General features: G+C 46.3%; 1 protein-coding gene across 1 annotated transcript in view; it reads right to left on the reverse strand.

The window, feature by feature from the left end:
• TGM3 (transglutaminase 3) overlaps positions 1-10,075 on the reverse strand; it is a 50,086-nt gene extending 40,011 nt beyond the window's left edge. The window contains exons 1-3 of the mRNA XM_006881670.1: positions 9,938-10,075; positions 889-1,081; positions 378-605 (exon numbers count right to left, since the gene is read on the reverse strand). Of these exons, the coding sequence (XP_006881732.1) occupies positions 378-605; positions 889-1,081; positions 9,938-10,075 (559 nt within the window). The remainder of the gene's footprint in view (positions 1-377; positions 606-888; positions 1,082-9,937) is intronic.
• Between the last annotated feature and the right edge of the window lie 1,419 nt (positions 10,076-11,494).

Below are 11,494 nucleotides of genomic sequence, written 5' to 3' on the forward strand. Positions count from 1 at the left end.
TATTATGGTTATCACAGGAGTCCAGAATTAAGATTGCATAACGGAGTGCATTCGGGGTGGGGGTAGGGGGATTGTATAGCAATGAAGAAGTTTATCTTTTGCTTTTCAAAGAGAGGAGCGAACTGGGGGTGGCGGTGGGGGAGGTCAGGAAAAAAGCGCAACAATGAGTGAATGGAAATCCAAGATCTCTGTAAACGTTCATTAAAATTAATAAAATAAAATTTAAGAAAACCCCCATAGCTTTTGACTTCTAGATTCTTTTCAGAGATGACAAACTTTTCCTAATTAAATCTGATCCATGAGAAGTCCTTCCCTCATCTCCTTTCCACTGGGTCTGTTTACTGGGGGGCTGGGAGTATGGGCGGTTAAATGCCTACCTTGTAGCCAGGGGTTAAAGAGGATTATGAAGGTCCCGAGGTTCCTGACGGAGGAGGAGCTCTGAACACTTAGTGTGTAATGTCCTATGGGGGCATTGGCAGGACTGGACATGACGATCATCAGGCTGTTGCCCTGGTTGGCCTGCAGCTGTGCACTCCAGCCACTGTTTGAGCCACTGGAGAGTTGAAACACAGCCTTCGTCCTGGCTGACTCTGAGGGAGAAGGCCCTGTCAAAGAAGAGAGGAAACCATGAGACACATGGACAGATGGCGGAAAGAGATCGTGTTCCAGTATAAGCTGTGGGGATGCCATCTTTGAACATTATTGAGGGACCATGCAGACAAATCCCTCTTTATCTGAAAATGGTAACTCTTCAGCAACTTTCCCCAGGTCACTCTGAGTCAAGGGCAGGGTTGAACTGAAGCCCACAGCTCAGTGACTCTAGTGTTATCACTATAGATGTACAACAGTCCCATGGACTATTCAGCGGGAAGGTGGCTGAGCGGGTACCTGTGGAGACGATGAATGTCATATTTGGTCTGGAGTCCACATTTCCATTGTAGTTGAATGTGACCAAGAAGGGCTGACCTCTCCGCAAGATCAATTCTGAACTGTAGAACTTGTCTGTGTGATGTGCTTGTCGATTGGAAGACACATTCCAGTTCACAGATGTTGGTTCTAAAGTCGTGAGAGAGAAAGGGGACTTGAAATGCCAAGAGGCAAGGAACAGTGGCATAGGGAAATAGTGCAGATTGCCAGAGATTGCTGAAGATTACCTCCCCATCTTCTGGGGAGGAAGCCGTAAGGGGGAAGCCAAACTTACAAGAGGAACCAATTACATTATAATCCAAAGAATCTGTTCCAGTTTGGAAACAATGGATTCAAGCATATCAGAGAGCTCCAGGGTGTCAGCAGGACCAGGCAGGGGTTTTCTCTGTTGTATGTGGGGTCACTACAAATCCCAGCTTCCCCAACAGCACCTAACAACTCCCCAACTTAACTTTACAGAAAATGCTCTGCCCTTTGAGGCAGTCAAACTTCTGCAAACACTCTTCCTATTGCTAAGAATACTTTTCACTGCTCCTCCTGGTGAACCAACAAACAAGATTTCAAGCAACAATCCCGATAGTCTGTGAAGCTTCTGCGACCCGCCAGCTTCTGGCTCACTTCATCTGTGCAACCAGAGAAGTTCCTGGGTAGTGCGAACAGTCAGCTTGTGAAGGATACCAAGATGCTGAAGCTCTAACACTGGAATTTCAGCTCTCTTGTTACCTTTGATGGATAGGTTGCAGTGAAGCTCCCAGGAGAAGGAAGGCCTAATGATCTATCTACTTCTGAAAATCTTAGGGGTCACAGTAGAACATTGTAAACAAAATTAAAACCAAAAACGGAAACAAAATTCCTTCATTTTGGGCACATAACCCGATTAAAACAAGCTTGGAAGGAGGAGTGGCATTCACTTCCATAATAGCTTGCCTCCGGAAGCCCTATGAACCTGGAGAGAGGATGAAAGACACACAAGCATTGAGGACTCTCCTTCATAGGGTCGCTATGAGTCGCCTGCGACTTGACGACACTTAACAACAACATGGTACATTCATTTAAAAAAATATAGAGTACCCAGAAAGACTAGTAAATAAGGCTTAGAAGAAGTACAATGGGAATGCATCTTAGAAGTGAGAATAGTAAAGATTATCTTGCTTGTCTATGAGAAGATCATCCAGAAAGACCATCCACTAGAAAAGGGCTTCGTGTTTGCTAAGTGGAATTTACCAAATTTCAGTGGAAATGAAGAAAACTAGCAGTTGCAATAATAAACTCAGACATAGCAATAATCATAAAGATAGTAGTGGTATTGTTATGTGCTGTGGAGTCTTGACTGTGAGTCATGGTGACCCCATGACTCCCTGTCCTGAGCCAATCTCACTGTCTCCAACACACTTAATCCCATCACCTCAGTCACTGTGTCAATCCATCTCATCCAGGGTCTTCCTCTCCTGCTCTGTCCCTCCACCCTTCCAAGGACTGGTCCCTCCTGGCAATGGTGTAGGACCTAGCATTGTTTTGTTCTGCTATCTCTTAGTTCACCAAGAGTAGGCATCAACTCCATGGCAAGTGACAAGAACAATTTGTAGGAAACTGTCTTCATTGCAAGGTTGGGAGTGCATGAAGTGCAATTTTAACTCTCATAGAGTTTCAGCAGTGAGGAAGACAAGAAAGAGTGATTATGAGTGATGGCCTGGGTAAAGTTCCTCCAGTGAAGGGTACAAGTGCACATTGGCCAGGGAGGAACCACACTCAGTTGTATAGATAGAGGAAAATTCCCTTGAAGATGTCTAACTGGTTCTTGGCTAAACAAAGAATCTTGACAGGTACATGTGTGACAGATTGAACCCCAGATGTTGAGAAGAGAGGCTGTCAAAGATGTGAGGAGCAGGAATCCTATTTGGTTAGAGCAGCTTTGTTCAGGAGAACAGAGAAGAGGAGAGGGAGAGAATGTGGTGCGAATGTAGGACTGAGGCAGGGGCTTCCACAGAAGCAGCAAACAGGCAGATCCCAGAAGCAGAGCTCCAGGCCCTTCTTCCGAGACACCTCTGGCTGGTGTTTGAACTGCTAACCTTTTGGGCTAGTTGAGCCCTTGATCATTTGTGACACCCAGGAGGACATAGATACAGAGGTAGAGTGGTACAGAGACATAGAGCATCAATGAAATTCTCTAAAAACTGGCAACGGAGGCTCAGAGAGATAAAGTACCTTAGATGAGTTCATAAATTTAAAAATGGACTGAGCCAGAATGGACAGACCCAGGTTTTATTGACTCCTAAAGCACCCGCCCTATTATATTGACAAAAATGCTCACCACTGGGCCAATTGGCAGCACCATGACAGATGGGGAAGAGATTGAGGTTGTTAACAATTACAGCTTGCTTAGCTCCACAATCAACAGTCTTGGCACCAACAGTCAGGAAATCAAAAGACAAATCGCATTGGGAAAATCTGCTGTCAGGGACCTCTCTCCAGAGTACTGAAAATCAGTGATGTCAGCCTAGAGACTAAGGTGAGCCTTAATCCAGCCTATGGTCTTCTCAATTACTTGCTATGCATCAGAGAGCTGGACAATGACTAAGGATGACAGGAGAAAAATTGATGCTTTTGAATTGTGGTACTGGAGAAGAGTCTCGAACATATCATGGACTGCCAAGGAAACAAATAGGTCTTTCTTGGAGAGGGTGAAACCAAGTTTCTCCTTGGAGGATAAGATTTGGAAGCTCTATCTTACACACTTTGGGCATGTGGCCAGGAGAGACCAGTCCTTGGAGAAGGGCATCATGCTTGGAAAGGTGAAGGGGACAGCACAGGAGAGGAAGACCCCAAAGGATATGAATTGATACAGTAACTGGGGCAATGGAGGTTTGTGTATCAGAATTAAAGTGGCTCAGAACAGGGCAGGGTTCAGAGCTGTTGTCCATAGGGTTGCTATGGGTTGTTGTTGACTCAACAATGCATAACAACAACAACAACAACAAAGATCCTACTGCCACGGTTTTCAGTTCTAGAAGGAGTCCCATGTAGGACCCTCAGTTCAGATGGTGTCCTAAGCGGTGAAGTTTCATCATGTATTATCTGTGCCCTGACATTTGTATCTGGATGAACACGAGACGAAGAACCTGAAAGGAGAAACCGCACGTCAAAATAGCAGTGTGCAGGGGAATGAGTGCCGGGGAGGAGCAGGTCACTTCCATGGTTGAACGCATGCATTTGAAGCCACAGGGTGTGGTTTCCGATGCCTTTCTCTCTGCCTCCTTCACTCGCTGTCCCACAGCTGAACCCAGAGATCAAAGATGCCATGATCCTGTCTGTGGATTTCCCAGAGTCCTTTCCCCACCCCACCCTTGTCAGAGGATTAACCACAGGACACCTGGCCAACAGGTGCTCTGGAAGGGCAAAGGGGGGATGGCACCACCATCTAAGCCTGGTTCTGAGTTTATAGGCTTCCAGGATATTTATGAGCCTCACCCGGGTGAAGGGAAGAAGGAAGAGTTGTGCCGATCCCACAAAAGATCCATCAACTTCCACCCTTTAAAAGCACCAGAGGGAAGGGAGCTGCCCTGACCCTCACTCCAGCTGTGAGGTCATGGAGGCCAAATGGTTGGCCTGCAGTGGGAGGCCTCTGACCTCTCATTTCAGAGCTTGTCTCACAACTCTCTTGCTTCTCCTGTGATGCCAGGCTGGGCCAGGGTCCACCTTTGTCCACTGCGGATATCAGTGTAAACATGCTTACTTCCCTTCTCTCACCACCAAAACCCTCAAACCCCCTGCCCAGAATGAAGCCTGTTCTGATTCACAGCGACCTGATAGGCAGAACGAACTCCCCGTGAGCTTCCGAGGCTGTGAATCTTTATAGAAGCAGACTCCCAGCTTTCTCCCATCGAGTGACTGGTGGGTTCAAACTGCCAACTTTTTGACTAGCAGCCCCACAGGTAACACTCTACACCCTCAAGACTCCTGATTGGACGTGACTGAGACTTCTAATCATCTATCGGAACATGCAATTGTTGCCTCTTCTGTTGTCATAAAATTCTCACATCATTAAGCTCTAAATTTTCTAGACTTCCGTGCAGTTGGGTGATCAAGCAAAGAGGTATGGCTAATGACCTGTAGGCAGAAATTATATGTTCTAATTTCCAAGAAAATGCTCTTTGAAAAATGGAATTAAAATTTACATAACATAAAAGTAGCCATTTAAAAGTAACAAATGGGAAAAAAGTGGGTAGAACACTGTATTGGAACAGATGAGGGGAAGAATGGCCTGAAAAATTCCATTCAGATATGGTTAGACATTATATGTATTGTTGTTGTTATGTGCCATCGAGTTGCTTGAAACCTACTCTATCCTGTGCCAACCTTATTGTCTCTGACACACCAACCCTCATTACCCCAGTCACTGAATCAATCCCATCAATGGTCTTCCTCTCTTGTGCTGTTCCTCTATCCTTCCAAGCATGATGTCCCTCTCCAAGGACTGGTCCCTCCTTGCAACATGCCCAAAATATGTCAGATGAATCCTCAGAATCCTTTCCTCCAAAGAGCAGCCTGGTTTCACTCTCTCCAGGATGACCGTTTGTTCTCCTGGCAGACCATGGTATATTCAATCCTATTCTCCAACATCACAGCTCAAAGGCATCAGTTCTTCTTCAATCATCCCTAGTCACTGTCCAGCTTTCTGATGCATAGCAAGCAATTGCAAAAACTATGGCCTGAATCAGGCACATCTTATTCTCCAGATTGATGTTGTTGCTCGTCAATACTCTGGAGAGGTCCCTGACAGCAGACTTTGCCAATGTAATTCATCTCTTGATTTCCTGGCTGCTGGTACCAAGAGTGTTGATTGTGGAGCCAAACCAACTAAAGCTGTTAAAGATTTCAATCTCTTCGCCATCTATCATGATGCTGCCAATGTATGGCAGCAACAACAACAACAACAACAACAACAACCACAACAACAAAATAAAAATATGCAACATGTTGTTAGGTGCTGTTGAGTCGACCAAGACTCACAGCAACTCTATGCACAATGGGTCTCAACCTTTCCCATCCTGTGCCGTATTCACCATTCTGACAATGCGGAGCCCGTTACTACAGTTACTGCGTCAGTTCCTTGGCCGAGGATCTTCCTTTCTCTGGCCCTCCACCTTTCCCAGTAGGATGTCCCTCTTCAAGTACTGCCCCCTCCTGACAACACGCCTGAAATAGGTTAAACGTAGTTTCTCCATCTTTGCCTCTAGGTAGCATCCTGGTTGCACTTCCTCTAAGATAGATTTGTTAGTGCTTTGGCAATCTGTGAAATATTCAGTACTCTTCACCAACACCGCAGTCCAGAGCCAGAGGCATCATTTCTTCTTCAGACTTCTTGACTCTCTGTCCAACTTTCAGATGCATTGGAAGCAACTGAAAATAACAGTTTGGGTCAAACTCACATTCAACTTTAAACTGACATCTTTGCTCTTTAGCTCTCAACTGGGCTATGCAGATGACACAACCTGAAGACTTCCAAGATGTCACTTTGAGGACTAAGGTGTGCCTGAGTCAAGGTAAGCTATTTTCAATTACCTCACTTGTATGGGAAAGCTGTACAGTGGATAAGGATAAGGAAGACCAAAGAATAATTGATGTATTTGAACAATGGTATTGGTCTATCATACTGAATATACTATGGAGTGTCAAAATAACAAATCTGTATTAGGAGGAATACAGCAAGAAGTCTGCTTAGAAATTAAGATGGATGTGGTTAGATATTACTTTCATAACACGAGTCCAGAATAAGAGCTGCATAGTAAAGTGGACTTGGGGAAGGGGGGAGGAGGATTGTATAAAAATGAAAGATTTTTTTTTTCTTCAAGGAGAAGAGCGAACTGAGAGGAGGGGTGGGGAGGAAAGTGTGCAACACTGTATGAATGGAAATCCAAAGTCTCTGTAAACTTTCATTTAAATAAAAAAAGAAGAAGAAGAAGTGGATATGGAGAGATCTGGTCTCACACCCTTCAGACGTGTTACCAGAGGAGCTCGTCTCTGGAGAAAGCCATGATGCTCAGAAGAGCAGAGGGTCATTGAGAGAGAGGCAGAGTGGAGTGGATTGACACAGCAGCTGGAACTGTGGGTTCAAGCATAACAATGACTTTGCAGTATGGGGCAGTGTCCCCTTCTCTTCTACCATGGTCACAAAGAGTTGGAATTGACTTGATAAGACCTAGCAGCAACAACGACACAACCATAGTGTTGCCCAGTCATCACCTCTGTGTAGTTCAACAACATTTCTATCACCACCTAAGAGAATCCCTATCCCTAGCATTCACTCCTTACTTCTTCCTCAGCTCTTGGCATCTACCAGCCTCCTTTCTATCTCTATGGATTTTTCTATTCTGGCTTTTCACACAAATGAAATCACACAATATGTGATTTTTTTTTGTTCTGTGTGTGACTATTTTTATTTTATTTCTTGGAGAGCTTAACCACTAACTTATTCTCAAGCAATGGTGACTGACTTTTTTTACTTAGCATGATGCTCTGAGGGTCTGTACATGTTGTAGCATATATCAATACTCCTTTTAGTGAAGAATAATATACATTAAATGGAGCTCTGGTGGTCTTCTGGTAAGGGGCTGCCCTGTCAACCTAAAGGCACGGGGTTCGAATCCACCAATTGCTCCGCGGGAGAAGGATGGGCAGTCAATTACCGTGTGATTTATTGCCTCTAAAAACCTGCTGGAGGGTCAACTATGGGTTGATTCTGACTAGATGGTACTCAACAACAATATGCATTAAATGGGACTCTGGTGGTTTAGTGCATTATGTGCTGGGCAGTTAATCAAAAGATTCGCTGTCCTAATCCACCAGCTGCACCTGGAGAGAAATAGAAGCAGTCCTTGTAAAGGCTCATGAGGAAAAAAGGCTCTTATAGCCTTGGGAACACAACGGAGCATCACTGTGATGCAGGATCGACCTGACTGCAGTGCACTAGGGTGGTTTGGGCTTAACCCCATGATACGTATATTCCACGCTGTACTTATCCAGTCCTATTTTCCCCCATTCGACCATTTATATACACTAATTACAACACTCATAATGTATCTACACTCTACCCACGCCCTCCCTGTGATTCTCATTTCCATCAATCCTTCTTCCTTACTCCTTCCTGCTTTCTGAGCTTTATTACTTTTACATTTGAGCAAATGCTGCCCTTTTGACTTTGTATGCTTTTTTTTTACATGTAGCACAGTATCCCGCCCTTTTTTGTTGATGGATTCTAGGGTTGTTTCCACTCTTTGGCAATATAGTGCTGCTATGTACACTGAGCACAAACATTTGTTTGAATATCTCTTTTGAATTCCTTTGAAAGTCTTTTTTTTTTTAAAAACAGATGGCAAATGGCCTCTGCCTGCGTCCCTCCCCCTTTCCCATCCTGCTGCCTGGAGTGTGGGTGTGAAGACATGAAGCTCTGGTCGCTGGTTTGGCACGCGAGGCCTTATGCTAGGATACTGAGGGGAGGAGAGAGAGCCAGGGCCCTGAGGATTGTGCAGCGGTCCCCCTGCCCAGGACTGCCGACCTCCAGACCTCTTGTGCAATGAAAAAAATAATCTTCCATCTTGGTTGTTTCTCAAAGCTATCATGACTCGGGGTTTTACTGAACTTCAGAGCCAAACCTGGGCTGGTACCCCTAGGAATGTTTCTCTCTCGCCAACTTATGGAGTCCATTTTGGCAAGGGTGACATGGGAAGCCCAGAACAGCCTCTGACCCTCAGGAAGGGAGTTAAGAGTTAACTATCTCGACCTCTCTCAGCCTGGCTCAACCATCATGTTGTCTGTCTGCACAAACAAATGAGACTCCCTTGGTTGTTAGGTGTGAGACTGAGGTTCCCACCTTCTTTCCTAGGAAGACCACACACAAAGGAGCTGGTGGGTGGCCCAGCGTGACTCACATCCCAATGTCTCCTTAACTCTCAGCCTCTTCTTACATCCTGCCAATTGACAGTGGTGCATTTTTATTTAGAATTAATTATACTACCAATGCAAAAGTACATGGTTCGAATCCACAGGCTGCTTCACAGGAAAAAGATAAGCAATTTCCTCTGAAAAACTAGCTATGAGTTGGTTCTGACCAGTGGTACACAGCAGCAAGAAGGAATGCTAAAATCATTTAATCAAGGAGCTTACAAAGTATTTTTTCTCTCTTTCCTTTATGGAGACCACATTGTTGTCGACCCATAACTGACTCTCTGGCAGTTTTTCAGAGGCTGTTAATCACATGGGAGGAGATTGTCTATCCTCCCGCAAAGCACCTGGTGAGTTTGAACTGTGTGCCTTTGGGATTGCAGTACAGCTTCTTGCCATTCGGCCATCAGAGCTGCCTCATTAAGGAATAAATATTCCAGTGTCAACATACATAGATCTGTAACAAACATGAAGTCACATAAAACAATACTGAAAAAAATTCTTTTTAAAAACAATACTTTACAAAACAATGACCCTTACTGTGCACAGTGAACTCTGACATTTTCTCTTCTACTCATTTCTTTTTTATACTTCCATTCATAAGTCACTAAATTGAATTCCCAGCTTGCTGGTGGGTGACAGTTGTCAATTTGAAAAGCAGTGGCATCATCCAATATTCCCTGATGCCAGGTGGGAAGACGGAGGCCCAGCACAGGGAAGACATCTCCTTGAGCTCCCAGAGCAGGTTAAAGCTCTGCTTGGCCCTGGAGGCAGGTCTCAGGTCAGTGGAGTCAGGAGAGTTGGTGTCACCCAGTTGGATGACTCAAGGCATCAAACACACATGCCTGTGGGTGGGATTGGCTAGAGACCCCTCCCTTAGTGTAGTAGACCCTCTCCCCACCCTCTGTGCCCTCTCTGCGCCCTCTGAGCCGACTCTCCGTCCTCTGAGCCCACTCTCCATCCTCCGTGCTTGCTCCCCATTCTTGTGCCCACTCCCCATCCTCGGTGCCAGCTCCCTGTCCTTCGTGCTCACTCCCTGTCCTCTGTGTCCGCTCCCTGTCCTCCGTACCAGCTCCCCGTCCTCCGTACCAGGTCCCCGTCCTCTGTACCAGCTCCCCGTCCTCCGTACCAGCTCCCTGTCCTCCGTACCAGCTCCCCGTCCTCCGTACCAGCTCCCTGTCCTCCGTACCAGCTCCCCGTCCTCCATACCAGCTCCCTGTCCTTCGTGTCCACTCCCCATTCTCTGTGCCAGCTCAGCACTGCATGGGCCTGCCCCTCCCATGTGTTGCAGCCCCCCAGCCCTCTGACTAACGGGGGTGTGTGCCAGAGGTGGGGTTGGGGCGGAGACGATGAGTTGGTGCAGCGCTGACTGATGGGTGATGCCACTGCCTTGCTGGCTCTGTCCCTGTCTTCCTTTATGACAATGCTTTGATCCCTGGGGCCATTTTGCTGTTACCACTTTTGACTGTCAGAAGGTGAGTCCTAGGCTCACTTCCACACCGCTCTGTTGACGCCACTGTTGTCTTGGGTCCTATTAAACAGGGGCTGTGAGTCACTCCCACTCTCCTTGCCCTTCCTATGTGGGTGCTGGGAACACCTCCAGTTCCTGGCTGGTCCCATCATGGGCTCCAAGAATGCAAGCACTGTCCTGTTTTCTCTTTTTTCCCCTCTCTTTTTATCCTTTGTCATTTCCATTTTGCCTTTTCTCTCCACAGACACACAGCATTTTAAATCTGCATGATTCAAAATGGCAACATGATTTTCTGGCATCGTGTGGTAGAGACTTTGGGGCTTCAGTTCATGAGCTAAAGGTGGAGCTGAGAGACAGAGATGAAGTGAAATGAGCTGTGGAGGCCTGGACTCGGGCTGAGAGGCCCTGGCCAAGGGTCTTCGTGTCTCCGAATCATACTTTCCTCATCTGTAGAAAGGGAATAGTGGGACGTTCCCATAAACCTTTGTAAGGTTATCACCGAGAGCCAGAAATACTCAGAACGAGTACATGGGGCTCCTACAAAGGTTGTTCTTAGGTGCCATGATGTTGGCTCCAACTCACAGAATCTTATCTATAACATTGTCTGGTTCTGTGTTGAGGAGGGAGACAGATGTCTTGAAATCCCACATATAAAAGTAAAAGCAAGCCAAGAGTAGTGAAGGCCACCCCTTATGTGCCAGACAATGTGTTACTCATTACGTATTCTGTCCTTTAAAGGTGACAATATCTCAATAAGGACAATATTCCTAGTTCTATTTTACAGATGAGTGCTATGGAAGCCAGGTGACGTCACATGGCAGAGCCTAGATTGACAGTCGGACTAGAAGCCAGCTTTGCCTGGTCACATAGGGCTTTGAGCTGTTACCCCAGAGCTACCCAAATCTGTCGTGGTGGCAATGACGTGCGGGCCGCCAGAGAGAGAGCACACCAGAGCCCACTCCCAGTTCAGACAGCGCCAGGCCAGGGGGAGATGAGAGGAAGAAGGTCAGCTCAGTTCACTCTTCCTGTGTTTAGGATCTTGTAGACCCGGGGTTCGCAACTGCAGCTGCACATAAGAGCCACATGGGAGGTGGACTCCACCTCAAAGCAATGGCATCAGAATCATGGGCGAAGGACAGCAGGGGCGTTGATAAA

The sequence above is a fragment of the Elephantulus edwardii genome, unplaced genomic scaffold (genome assembly GCF_000299155.1).
Source record: "Elephantulus edwardii isolate Elephantulus edwardi_28Jun2011 unplaced genomic scaffold, EleEdw1.0 scaffold00015, whole genome shotgun sequence".
In the NCBI taxonomy this organism is placed as follows: domain Eukaryota; kingdom Metazoa; phylum Chordata; class Mammalia; order Macroscelidea; family Macroscelididae; genus Elephantulus; species Elephantulus edwardii.